The sequence below is a fragment of the Mustela lutreola genome, chromosome 5, assembly GCF_030435805.1.
Source record: "Mustela lutreola isolate mMusLut2 chromosome 5, mMusLut2.pri, whole genome shotgun sequence".
NCBI lineage: Eukaryota > Metazoa > Chordata > Mammalia > Carnivora > Mustelidae > Mustela > Mustela lutreola.
The window spans coordinates 103,346,683-103,360,819 of NC_081294.1; the positions used below are offsets into that span (position 1 = coordinate 103,346,683).

The 14,137-nt window shown below is 47.3% G+C and overlaps 1 protein-coding gene across 1 annotated transcript in view; it reads left to right on the forward strand.

Annotated features, from left to right (window-relative positions):
- SV2C (synaptic vesicle glycoprotein 2C) overlaps nucleotides 1-8,783 on the forward strand; it is a 213,980-nt gene extending 205,197 nt beyond the window's left edge. Inside the window, exon 13 of the mRNA XM_059175276.1 lies at nucleotides 1,384-8,783. Coding sequence (XP_059031259.1) covers nucleotides 1,384-1,567 — 184 coding nt within the window. The 3' untranslated portion in view covers nucleotides 1,568-8,783. The remainder of the gene's footprint in view (nucleotides 1-1,383) is intronic.
- The last annotated feature ends 5,354 nt before the right edge of the window (nucleotides 8,784-14,137 follow it).

Genomic DNA, 14,137 nt, shown 5'->3' on the forward strand with positions numbered 1-14,137 from the left:
AGTATATTCATTCTTACTTTTCTAGTGGTCATTGCTATTACTAGTCTCTTTATTTAAAAACAAACCAAAAAGAAGAAGCTTATAAAATTAGCTTACACTCTTCTCAAGAAGTTCCTGTTTTTCTGTCAGAGATTGTGTTACACCCCTTCCACATTCCACACAGTTGGTAATTTTGCCACACTGCCGAGACCTGCTTACTCTACCTTCTAGGTGTCTTGGCCAGAACGAAAGTTGGCGCTTGCTACCTCCTTTTAGGTCTGTTCTGACCAGTCACTGGCCCTGGACAAAATCACAGGCTGAGTTCTGTAGGAACTCGGCGTAATCCTCTCTGTGGTATGGAAAGGGGGGAAGGGTGGATCAGAACCACAATGAGTATCTATCCTCTGTAGAAAATGGCATTAGGAACAGCTCAGATAGTGATGAGTAGTTGTGACTTGTCGAAGGAAACCCAATACTTACCCATTTTCAAATCAAAGGAAGAGGTGTACTAGACGCTGTATTTTATAGCGTATGAAATGCACTTCCCTCTGGAGGGGGAAAAAATGTGTCCAACAATGATCTTGTGTTCAATTTGCCTTGAAAATACAGATCTATCCAGTGACAGACAGGAAAGTGAACTGACATAGAGGCCAAGGAAATTCATATTATGTCATGATGTCTGTGGTGTCAGTACCCTCATGAACAAAATTAAGTTTCCTACCTACAAGTGCAGAGTAGAATCATGATCAAATGCCAGCAGAAGGAGCAAGATCTTCTCTACTCTAGGCTGACAATCTGATTCTCCCCTATATTTTCCTGGACGTGATCAGAACTCTGATGAGAATGGAAGGAGTGCCGTTAGCTCGTGGTGGGCCACCAAGTTCAGCGTTCGGTGTCTGCCTGCCACCAAAACACGTGTGAAGACAGCATGATAATTCACCTCTATGGCACCCAAAAGATGAGGAATACAAGCCAATCATCTGATTTTCTCTGAAAATTCCATGACTTAGCTACTTAGAACCTTACATGTTAACAAAGCTCTGAGGAAAGAGGGAGGGGAGAAAAAAAATGAAAGAAATATATGATCCTGTATTCTAATTTACCTCTGGAAGAGAGAAGAGACTTTTTGCCCTGGAATGTTCTTTCTTTCTGTTCACGGTAAAGTGGAACGTCCGGGCAGAATAAGAATCAGTCGAGGTGAGGAGAAAATCAACAGAGGGCTGAAGGAACAGTACCAACAGCTGAGATTCTCTACCTCCAGACGCATTTCATTACTTGTCTTAATGAGACACAAAACTCTTCAAGAAGGCAATCCTTGGAAAATACTGCCTAGGACATTTGTGTCTAAGGTTGCATCTGGGAAGTCACTTTGTCAACCCTGTCTTGTGTCTCTTCCCCTTGCAGGGCGACAGGCTTTGGCTTCTTGAATGCCCTGTGCAAAGCAGCGGCCGTCCTTGGAAACTTAATATTCGGCTCCCTGGTCAGCTTCACCAAATCGATCCCCATCCTGCTGGCCTCCACTGTGCTGGTGTGTGGAGGACTGGTGGGCCTGCGCCTGCCAGACACACGAACCCAGGTCCTGATGTAATGGGAAACAAGCCATCCGTATACAGCATCTCTTTCTTCTGCCCTGTGTCGACCCTCCGGACTGACTCAAGGCTTCAGATTTTTTCAGATCTCAAAAGGTGGTAAAAGATCGGAACACTAACTCTTACTGTGACTGAAATGTAGATGCGTACTGTCCTGCCCCCTTAGATGTGAGTTTCCAGGGTTTTTCATGCCTTCTTACCTTTCCTAACTGGGATACTCCCAGCTCCCAAGAATCAGTCCGTGGAAGCATTTTTTTTAAGTGTCCTCGTCATCCAGGCCTCCCTAAGATTCTGTTCACTAAAGGCTGAGGAGCCCGGGCTGCTGTAAGAAATAGATCCCGCTTCTGATTTCACATTCACGGGAAATGTAAGTTGGCATATTATTGCATTTGTGCTGAGGAGAGGGATTCTTTTTTTTTTTTTTTTTCCCCAACAGAGTGATATTTCCTGTTTACTTAGAAAAGGACACCCAACAATTCTTGCTGTTACAGCAGGGCCTTTCAAAGAAAACCATGTGGCACCACACGGAGCTGGGTGGAGCTCTTTGAGGCCTGACAGGGAAGGTGGCCTGCTAAAAAGAGAAAGAAAGGCTGGTGAGCAGCAAAGATCTGAGTGAATGACAGAAGCCAGATTTCTGCCCCGTTCCAGTCCTGAAAAATCTGAGGAGGGAGCCGGGCCAGAATGTTAGAAGATCGGAGACAGATCTTCTGCCTCTGTTTACCACATGCCCCGCCACCACCCTCCCCCTGCTGTCTTCTCCCCACGCTCACCCCAGCTGCCCTTGATCTTGCCAGGGAGCAGATTCCAAGAGAGAAAGCCACTTTCTGAGCCCTGGGTCAGCCTGCCTGACTCTGCCCTTCATCCAAACTGTGTTCAATCTAGAGATGGTCAGTCATCTCTGTTGTTGTAAATTGCCCATGAGGAAGAAAGTACCCCCCCCCCCAACGATTTGGAAATGCAAAATGCTACCTTGAGGGTACCACCCTTTGGTGCCCCCACGCCCTAGACACTGGGCTTCCTAGCTGGCAGCGCTGAAGTGGGTCTTCTCCTCTAGTTTCCACTGGTCTGTGCGTTCCCCCGCCGCTGTCTGGCTCTTTGCGGAATCCCAGCCTGCTTAGTCTGAGCAAGGGGCCCTCTGGCAGACAAGGGCAGCGTCTCTGGTGGTTTGGGGCTGCTTGCTTTACCTCTGGAATCTGCCTGGGCCTGGAAGACAGAGGTCAGCAGGACATTCCCAGGGGCTGTCAGCTATGTGACCTTCTCACCCCTCGGGCCTGCCCCTCCTCCAGGCTCATCCTTTTTACTCATCTTCTTTGAAATCTGAAGCCTCCTTATAGACTTGCAGCAGTGACCAGCAGCCAGGAATAAATCCCATATTAAAACAATAATCCTTTTTTTTTTTTTTTTAAACTCTGTGTTGTAAAAGGGTTATCCTTGTTACTTGTTATAGCCTTTCCAGCAAGCCACAGCCCTGGGGCCCCAGGAAGGGAAAGCCTTTGTTTCCAATAGCCATTCCCTCCAAAGCCCCTTCCTAAGCCTGAAGGCACCCTTCCTCCCTCTCCCCTTCCTAATGGTGCTCCTGGAGCTCCAGAGTAGAGTTCTGACTCTGTGAAATGTTTCTTCCATTAACATAGCCATGGATCGACTACCCTCTTGAAGTCATTCAGGTCTGTAAAGGGGACAGCGTGGTGTGGAAGGCTGGCAGGAGGAGGGTGGTTCCCTGGGAAGGCCGGCTCAGGGCCAAAACAGCAGCAAAACGCCAACCCCAAACCGCAAAGGTGGCAGGAAGAGGGAGAATAAGTCAAGACTCAAAGAGATCTCTCAGCCAGATGCCAGAAAGTCAGGGAAAGAAATGGAACCAACTCTCACTTCTGCCTCTGTAATATTACTGGAGAACAAACCTAGCATTCACACAGCCCAGGAAGGTACCCTGTATATTATCCGTCCACGTGGATTCCTTTCCCTCCCTACCCACCCCTTGATTCATCTTCTTATAAAAGGCACATGTAGGAACCCAAGTGGGTCATTTTAGCTGAACACAGCATGTACAATAACCACTACCAAAATAAGATGTGTATGTTCACCAGCCCATTCAGAAGCAAGAGAAATGTGCGTGGATGTCGCTGTCTCTAGTCTTCTTAACTTTCTGGAAGTCAAGTTAATCCAGTAAGCAAAGTTCACGATCATGTCTCACATGTCTGTTGTAGCTCTAAATGTGTAGGAAATCTCCTGAGCTGCTGAGCATAGCAGATGCAGAGTTTTATTGGAACGCTGATTGGGTCAGAATGGGATAAAGGAGCCGAACCCCACTTCGTGAGACCTGACACCATGCATCCCCTTCAAAAGGCCCTTTCTGGGCCTTCCCGTCACCTGATCCAAGCCTCCCAGGTGGCCCAAGAGGGATCTGTTCTAATCTTCTGGACAGTCTGTGGTCACAAGCCTTCTTGGTCACCACCTTTTCCACCTTCCACGCAGTTTTCTCTGCTTCTTTGCATTGTTCCCGTTGCCTTGATTTTCTCTGAGAGAGTTCAGGTTGTTCCCAAAGTATGTGGTCCGGCCTGTCTGGCTTGTTGTGGGGTTAGCTGGATTAAGATAGAGCCCTGCGATTGATTACACAGGAACTCAGCTCTATCCACGGAGCAGCCCGCTGGCGCCGGGACCAGTGACCAGCATCTCGTTTCACCCACAAAAGGAGGAAAATGAGAGTATGTGCCAAAAAGGAAGCCTAGGAAACCATTCCGCTTGCTCCTGTATTTCTGACTCCTGTTCTGGTGAAAATGTCCTCCTAGCTCTTTGGGATCAATTCAGAATGCCAAACCCACTGGTCGGGGATCACCTTAACAGTCAGAGTAGTGACCCTGGGAGAGAAGATAGGGGACTCTAGCTGCCTCTATCCTGAGCATTACCTCCTCTCAGTGCTGGTTTGACAGTTATCATTGTCCGTTCAGGAAAGGGACCCACCCAGTCACATGTACAGGACCAGAAGACTCTCTGGTCACCATGCTATCACAAAGGCTTTGTCCTGTAGCTGTCCCGACTCCTTCCTCCCTTTTGTTCTTGAAACAGGAAGATGTAGGGCTTCAAAAACTGAGTTTTGAATGGATACCACCTAAGTTGGCAAATGCACCTCCTCTTCAGATCTCACCAAATCAGACTTCAGGTGTGTGCCAAAACCTGCTTTGCTGCTTCTCTGGATGTCCTTAGATATCATGGGAGAGGTGGGGAAAGAATGTAGTGTCAGTGAGAGAGTCCAAGATATTGCTGAGAAGGTTCCAGTGAAGGGCATACTGGAGACTTTCTAAATGCTGGGATCATTTCAGAGTCATTTCGTGGGAATACCTTTTGATTCCCTCTGCCAACCAAAATAGAATATGATAGTCTCCAGTTTTTTCTATTGAATATCAAAGTGGCCTTTATCTGTTTTTCATCTGTTCATGCACTAAAGGCTCTAAAGTCGACAATGTCTGAATTTGGCTTTTCCCTGGTATCGTAGAGAGACAAGTGATTGGTTGTCCTTGGAAAGACAAGTGATTGGTTGAAGGTGCATACTAGCTGTCCATTTGGTTTTCCTTTAACCCCCATGTCATGTTGCACTTAGTCCAGTGACAAGACCTATAGAAACACAAGTTAGTTGGCAAAGACAGAAAGAAATCTATACCATAGGGCACTCTGAAATGAACTATTCATTTCTTACAGTTTTCGGTTTCTGCCAAACAATGTACGTTTTGAGTAAAGTTTTCCTCACAATCTGTATGATGTAGACAAAATTATCAGTGTCTCCTAGACATATGTGTCCCTTTATTGTTCCAGGTATGGAGTGGCAGTCCTCCATGTAATGTTCTCTTGCTCCAAATGTTGACTATTCCTCCTATTAGCAGCATCGCATCAACCAGACACACCATTGCCAGAACTTTCTTGGCTCTTTCTCCAGCCATACCTAGATCTGAGTAATCCCAAGATTTTGAGTTATAAGGATATGGTTTGCAGATCTGCATTGTTTAAGGCCAGCAAGGCTGGGTGGGGCAAAGCATTTACTCTTGTCCTTCCATGTGATTATTTGGTAGATACTGATGGAGCACTTCCCATGCGCTGGGTTGGGGCAGTGTGCTTCCTGTGGATAGTGAACCATTTGCAGGACTTAAGTGAAGGCAGAGGAAATGAGCGTGAAAGAGAAAACAGCTATAATGGGGTCTCATATAGAAGCCCCTTCCCTATAACACAAAGTGTTGTTTTCCCAAACAGCTGAGAAATTACTCAGACTTGGGACTACCTTTGATGGGAGCAGAAGGCCCCTCAGTTTCTTGGCCTTTTTTGGAGGAACTATAGATTAGTACTTGGAAAAATAAGAGAAATGAAGGCACACATACACCTGCTTTGAATGCCTTGGCTTGAAATCCTCACTAAGGTATTAGTCAAGGAAAGGAAGCAGCAGCAAAGATGGCCCCTTCTTCGTAGAGACATTGACTTTTAAAGTTCTGGAGTTCTTTGCAGGGCCTGAGAGGAGAGGTGGGGGCTGGGAAGTCTGGTCCGGTGCAGAGTTAGCCTTCCCCTCAGCTGCAGCCCTGTCCCCTGCCTCAGCTTCCCGGGCTGTTTCCTTTCTGATTCTGAAGATTGGTGACGGCGACGTCCACTGTCTTTGCAGATATGCCGGAGCCTCTTTGCTCCCTCTCCCTTCGGCAGATAAACCACCCAGAAAACAGGTTCTGACCTTAAGTCGCCGAAGGCTTTCACATTTCAGTTCAAAACCAGTGCAGAGTTGTTGCAAAGCGTCTTGATGCTGCAAGGACCTTTGGGGCTCTGGGGCCTGAGGGGAGACAGAGCAGTGAAAGTAGTGGGTAGTAATCCTCCACCCTCCCCTCTGGGAGCCCCAATTTCCTTTTTCACCCACTAACCCACCCCCTTTTTACCTCCCCCAGGCAGTACAGACTCACTTCCTTTCTTCCCCATCTACTTTTCTTCCTCCTTGCCTCCTCTGGTCACCTCTTGACTCCAGCCGTGTACAGAGGCCTGGCCAAGCTTTCCTGGTGCACTTGGGACCAAAGAGTGCACTCACCCGTGCCTCTGATGGAGGCCCAAAGGATGCAGAAGGTATTGAAATCAGTAGGTGTGGGGGAGTCTAAGCTCCAGACTCTTGGGCTGACACAGCTCCCTGAATCAGGAGAGCTTTCCAACTGCTTCTCCCTCCCATGCTTGATTAGATGGCCACCACTGGCATGGGGTCCAAAAGAGGCCCATGTCTGGGGCAGAAGTCTGAGAGCTTAGTATTGGATTCCCAAAAGAAAGATGAGGCAGCCTGCCGTGAGGCTCTTGGAATTCACTGACCCGTGGGAGGTAGAGGCCCCACTCCAGGCGTGTCAAGGGTCTGCCCAGTGCCGAAGGCTGGGAGCTTTCTATTCCAATTTAAATGCTGACACTGCAGAGACTGCCCCCTCTTGCCAACCCTGCCAGAGTTATGTTCCCCTGAGTACCAAGAGTGCCCAAAACTAGGAGGGGGAAAAAGCAGCCCTTGGCCCTCTGTTCAGACTCCGATAGGGCTCAACACCAACCTAGAAGCCCACCCTAGAAGTAGGTGTGCAGAGTGAATGAGGGAGCCTGCTCACAGGGGCCAGAGGCCTTGAAAGCCAGCGACATGAGGGAGCAGACTCAGACCCGCTCCTTGGAGCCAATCCTTTCAGTCATTTTGTGAGCCAGTTTGGGAAACACAGCCATAACTAAAAATTAAGTTATGAAACTTTACAATTCAATGGTAAATACTTAAAAGCCGTTGCTGTTTAATTATTTCACCGCACGTTAGCAGAATCCATGCCCTCGAGGTGATGGCTGCCTATGGTCTCTGGATGGTAGCGATGCTCTATACCAGCGGGCTAGTGCACACGTCTTCCCAATTCCACAGTCAGTGATGTCACATTCGTAGCTTGGAATCGGCCCAGGTTTGTGGGGAGGTGGGAGCGGTAGGATTTGCACCATGGAAATCTTCCAAGGCTGCCAGTCAGACTTGTAGCCCCAAAGCTCTGAACACTGGATGACCTCCCGCCTCACAGACCCAGGCCACACCAAAGTGAGTCCTGTAGGTTTGTGGGTCAGTGTAGCCCACATGCCCAAGGGAAGGAAAGACTTAGCAAGCTCAACCTCACCTCCTTTCAGTGCACAAAGGGTTTCTTTCTGCATTTGTATTGACTCAAACAGGACCCACTGTGCGGAGAATCCCCCGCTTTCTATGGGTATTGGTCCTTCAGGGAGATGTACAGTCTATTGGCTATTGTATGCTGTTCAAACAAAAACAAACTCTTTGAAGCTATGCAGTGTCTTCCCTCTCACACCCAAGTAGGTGTCCAAGAAGGAAACTCCTTCCTTGCCCTTGACATTCACCAGGCCTCCCTGGATAGAACAGGACAGATTTGCTTAATATCACTTCTACCATTTATAAATGTTAGACATTTATTGTGCTGAATCTAGGTCCTAAGTCAAACAGAAGAAAAAAGAAATGGTCTTTCTTGATATGTGCTTTTGTAACATCTAAGAAGTGGTTATATATCCTCACCCCGACCTGGGAACATACTGAATAGATCATGTGTTCTTCACTGATGTCTAGATGCTGTAAATAAAGTCCTGCAAGAGTGGGTTTTTTTTTTTTTTTCTTTCCTTTCAGGTAAACCTCCATTTTTGGACACATGCTAAGCCCACCATCTGCTCTCCTTTGCAGTGAGATCTTGGCAGGGGTCCTATCCATGGTTTTGGCATTTGGATGTTTTGTTTTCCTCTGTCTTGTTCCTTTCCTGTTTTCACTGCTCTGTAAGACCTCCTCCTGTGAATGTTCTAGTTACCCCAATTGTACTGTATATATGTGCTGCATGTGTGAACCCCAATAAATTCTGTTTCAGGTTTCTGGAGTTTCCATCTTCCCTACAGCTGGTCCTGTTGTGATCTCATCTTTCTGGTATGCTTCTCTGTGTCTGAGTCCCGATTGCTAAAATGTTTGACCAAGTATGTTTTAACAAATGTCCCAAGACCCATGCGTATCCTTGTGAACGGGCATGCTCTGTGTGGGATGACTCGTGTACAGCATAAATCTATCAATGTGGAAGTGTGCGTACATTTACTTACCAGATACCTAACATTCATGTAACAGCTGCAAAGATAATTAATGTACATTGGATTATTAATAAAAGAGCATTTTTTGCTCCATTATATTCAAATAAAGGTTGTTGCATGACTGGCTTCCCTTCCAAGCATGAATTGACCCTTTAAAAATAAGGACTTTCTTTTCTATGCTTGGGCATCCAGAAAACCTGTTTCCTTTGAGATGGGCTTATTTGAATTGCTTCTGTAGGCTGGGATCCTGGGTGCTGAGGTATTGTTGATGTTTCAGGAACACTTTCTGATCGTTAGCCGGGACTATTGGGAAGCAAGCGTTTGTGGAGGAGTTGGTGGCAGAGCACATGTCTGTGTGCTTTTGCTCTAGAACAGGAATAGCAAACAGATTTTTATCTAGCCTATTAACTCACTTGTCTGATAGCGGCTTCTCAGAATGTTAGTCTGAGAAGCACGATGAGAAAAGGGGATATATTTTGTAGCGTTGCCCTTGAAGGCAGAAACAAGGAGTGCCTGCCATGGATTTCCTAATCCCAAAGGAATACCCTTGTCTGCATGTAACAGAATATCTATATAATAAATATCCATAGTAATAAAGGGAATTGTTATTTCACGTAACAAAGGACAATTCCAAGGTTAGTTAGGACATAGCTGGGTGATATCCCCAAAGACCCAGGTTCTTTTCACCTTTCACATTAGCCATCTACATTAGCCAGACTTGCCATCATCCCCTCAGGGGCATGAGAGAGCACTTAGCAAGTCAAAACATTGGATCTTCACGCAAAAATATGAGGACCAGAAGGCAGACTATGCCCTCGTTAGGACCCTCTTTAAGATCTTGGAGAACATTCTCAGAATCCTTCAGCAGACTTCCTTTTACATCTCACTGACGGGATTTGCATCATTTGCCTATTCCATAGCCAGTCACTAGTAGGGGAAGGTAATTACCATATCTGGCTTTGAGTGACCAATATCCGTCTCCCTCTAGAGAGCTCCAAAGGAGTGCCCTCTCCCCTAAAACACATGGCTTCTGACTACCTGAATTAAACTGAAGTTTAATGAGCAAGAGAAAAGGAAGGTAACCATTGAGTAGGCAAGCAATGGTGGGCCATGACTTCCAGAACTGGGTTATGTAACACTGTTGCCATACTCAGCTAATTATAGTTATACTTAAAGTAATTGCAACTAAGAATCAGTTCCTCAGTCATACCTAGCCACATTTCAAGATGCTCTGTTGCCACATATGGTGGGCTAGTGGCTACCACAGATGTAGAACATTTTACCATCACCAGAGGTTCTGTTGGATAACATTCCCCTAGAGATTATGCACTCACTTCCCTCTGCAGGGTCAGAATGTCTGAGACGGCAAAGGGTCTGTTATCTATATTAGTTTGCTATGGTTGCCCTAACAAAGTACCACCGAGGGGCTCAGGCTTATTTTGTTACCATTCTAGAGGCTTGAAGTTCAACATCAAGATGGAAAAAGAGGGGTGGGGGGTGACTGGGTGGCTCAGTGGGTTAAGCCTCTGCCTTCGGCTCACGTCATGATCCCAGGGTTCTGGGATCGAGCCCCAAGTCGGGCTCTCTGCTCAGTGGGGAGCCTGCTTCCCCCTACCCCACTGCCTGCAGTGGCTCACTGCCTACTTGTGATCTCTCACGCTCACTCGCTCTCTCTCTGTCAAATAAATAAAATCTTAAAAAAAAAAAAAAAGGTGGAAAAGGGGCCCTTTTCTTTGGAGGCCCTCCTCCTTGATTCTAGATGTACTTCTTCTCTCCATGTTGTCCCATGGTGTTCTCTTGGTAGACGTCTGTGTCTTAATCTCCTATTTGAATAAGAGCACCTTGGATTAGGACCCATACTAGTAATAACATTTTAGGCTAATTACCTCTCCAAGGGCCTTATCTCCATACGCAGTCACATTCTGAGGTTCTGAGGGTTAAGACTTCAACATAAGAATTTCAGGGGGACACAGTTCAGCCCAGAATATTATCCCAAATGCTACATATTTTATTGTATGTATATACTGTGTGTAGAATTGTGTGTGTATTGTGTCCAGAATGGGATAGAATTTGCCTGTGGTCACATGGGAGAGAAGCAAGAGGTATACTGTATGCGTTCACTCCTGCGTGTGCTGCTCATTCAGAGGGGGACATGAAGAGAGACAGGGGAATAACCCTTGGGCCCAGCACTCCTAAGCCAGAAGCGGAGAACTCTAGAGGATACCACCGGGCAGGCTGGCCAGCCCCTGAGGCCTGTGTCAGTTGTTCTTAAACCAGTGACTCTTTGCCCCCCTCAGGCTCTCTGCTGACTAGTATTCCACATGAGACCTGCTCTGTCCATACAGTAACTTTCTCTAATCCCAGGGTCAGTGGTATGGTGTTCCCCACACCACCACAGCCTCTGAACAAGGCAGCCCCTCTCGGGCCTCGCCTGGCGGGGCGTCCTCTGATTGGGACCAGCTCGTGCGCTGGTTGGCTGCCCGGGCAGCCGGGGGCGGGGCGCTCCCGGAGCGGGAGTCGGGAGTCTGCAAGGTCTCAATGCCGCAGTCCCTTTGTTCCGCGGGGAGAACCGACGGAGCGTCGTCTCCTGTAATTTGCAGTCCGAACACCAGGTGGAGAAGTGAAAACCATAAAGAAGACAAGTTCTTGAAGGCAAGGCAGGCTCCCGCCCCGCAGCGCGGCAACTGCCTTGGGCCAGAATGCAGGGCGGTGTCGTCTGGGAGCCCCAAGGACGCAGTAAGCCCCACCCCTGACTCCAAGGGCACCAGCGGCCATCTGCCGGCAGCCCTGTTTCTGTGCTCCCTGCTCCACTCCCCTCCCCTCGCCCCCCACCACGACCCAAAGGGCGGCGGAATAGACCGTATGTACTGCAGTTACACTCCCTCCCAGCTGCTCACACCTGAATCCTTGCTCCGGAGAGAGCATCTAAAAATTCTCTGTGGACTGAAAAGGCCAATGAAGTCAACCAGCAAACTCCATTTCTGCTGAACGGGAAGCTACTGCACATTGCAAAAAGCGAGGCAATTTTTAAGTTTCCCCTACCCTTCTGGCCTCTGAAAACATCGGACGTGTCCCACTGCAGGGGCAAGCCGGGGCTTTGTTTTGTGTGCTATTGCACCCTAGACTAGAGGGATACCCAAATCCCTTAGAGGACGTCTGTAGCACCATCCATCGAAAGTTCTGGAAGCTGGGGCTTTTCCAGACCTCGGAGTCCCATTTCTCCATCCACAGAGAGGACTGGAGAACCTTCCAATGGAGGAGGCAGAATACTGCTGCTGCTAAGAGTTTGAGTTTGAGCAACGTGAGTTCCAGGTTTGGGGGTTTCTCCTTGAGAAGACTATAATAAAAAAAAAGTTAGCTACCAAAGTAACTATTTAGAATGAGAAAAGAAGCTCTCAGAATTTCTAAAAGTTGACGTATATCACAGACCATAGCAACATTCCAGAAAAATAACACACTATTATAATTAACTGCCTGACACATCTATTTTCTTTTTCTGTATTATTTGGCTGCATAGTCTCTGCTTACCTCTTCATATAGTAACAGCTTTGTGATATCATTGTCTAGACAGGGAATAGAAAGATACAAATTAGTTTTGATTATTAATGGTTTTGGGGGGGGTTGTTTGTTTGTTTTGGTGGGTGGAGGGGGAAGTTACTTGTTTCTTCTCCATTTCCCACATACATCCTGTGCTAAGGACAGAGACCACATTCACGTTTGCCGTCCAGCCTCTGGCCCTGTGTGTACAAGTCACAAGGCCAAGTGAGTGGGCACCGTGGGCAGCAGGAATATTCCCAGAAGCCCTTCCTTCAGAGAGACGGCCAGCAATACTTAATAATCACAGAAGTGATTGTGAGCTACTTCAGTGCATGTCACCGAACTCAAACTAAGTATCTACCCAGCTCAAATTCCTCTCAGCCAGCTTTCCAAACTGCCTACCTCCACCCAACACCAGGGCAAATTTGAGGGAGAGATGGTAGCAAGAAATGGTAGTTTCAACGGAAGGAAACCAGCTATTAAGTTCTTCTTTAGTTTTGTAATATTGTAAAGAACGTATGACCATTTGAATACACTGTTAGGGCCCTCCAGTGCCTCTAAGGGATGAGTGCAAACGGGGGCCTTGGGGTTTATGCTTCATTAGCTTTGTAGTAAGCACTCTTCTGAGTTTTGAAGTCACACAGATGTGGATTTGAATCCTGACTCTGCCACTTAGCTAGCTGTGAGGGCATGGAGGAAGCCAAACTTGGTCTTTCTGTGGGCTCCTTTCTAGAACTATACACTAGAAGTGATGCTGATTGGTATTTTCCTGGGATTTTTAGAGACTGAGAAAATGTGTATAAAAAGCTTAGCAAAGCAGTTGACACAAGGCCTCAGGACATGGCAGTCAGTATGATAAGCCAGATTGGCTCAATTCTGCTCTTGGAGGCAGCTCTGCACTTCCCTTCAGACTGAGGATGCTGAGGTGCTCTGGTAACAGGAGCCAGATCCTCCTGGAGTCCCACTGTTGTCTGGCTCTCACAAAGCTTCTATAGGATCTGTCGACTAGTTTCTACTGTCCCAGGCAGGCCTGACGGGTACCTGGGCCTCTCCTGATCCTGGCCACAGCTCCAGGTGATTTCCCTACAATTCCCAACTCAGCTCAGCTCCACAGCAGGGACCCCTGACAGCCGGAAAAAGTAGGGAAAAGTGGCGGCATCCATTCCGGGATGCCAGGACCTCCCCAACTCCAGCGTCCCTAAGAAGACCGTGTAAACTTGGCACTTCTCCTCAAGAGTTCCCTCTTCCCCCGGTGGCTGGGGCTTTGCCACTCAGCCTGCTGCAGACACAGGATGTTGTCCGAGTTTTTCCCAGGTACAGCTGCTGTGAATAGAGCCCAAAGGAGACTTGCTTCTTCAGGGCTAAGGCAAAGGCCAAAGAGCAACTGTTCACAGTAGGCCAAGCTCATACAACAGTGGAGGAGGAAATGAATAATTTACAGGGAGGAACAAGAGCCACGTTAAGGGATGCCTGCACACAAGAAGGCACAATGAGAAGCCAGGATGACACAGGTCTGGAGCCTGACACAACACAGTCCCATAGGGGACCCTCTGGAGGTGTATTGGGGGCACAGAACGAGCATGAGTTAGGAGCTTTGTCTCTAGACTAGGTCAAACCTGAATTCAAGCCCTAGCTTCTCCACTAGTAAGCTGTGTGATCCAGGGTAAGTTTATTAACCTCTCTGAGTCTCAGTGTCTCATCGATAAGAGAGAGATACTTGAATTGTTCATTAAAAGGACTAAATGATACAACACAAGTGCTTAGCACATTGTCTTAATGATGTCTTTTGATGCACAGAAGTTCCTAATTTTAATCTACTCTAATTTCTCAGCCTTTCCATTATAAGTTATGCTTTGAAGACCATATAAAAAATCTTTGTTCTACCCCAGTGTCATGAAGACATTCTCCTCACCTAGCTGCTTTATTGTTTTTCATCTCACATT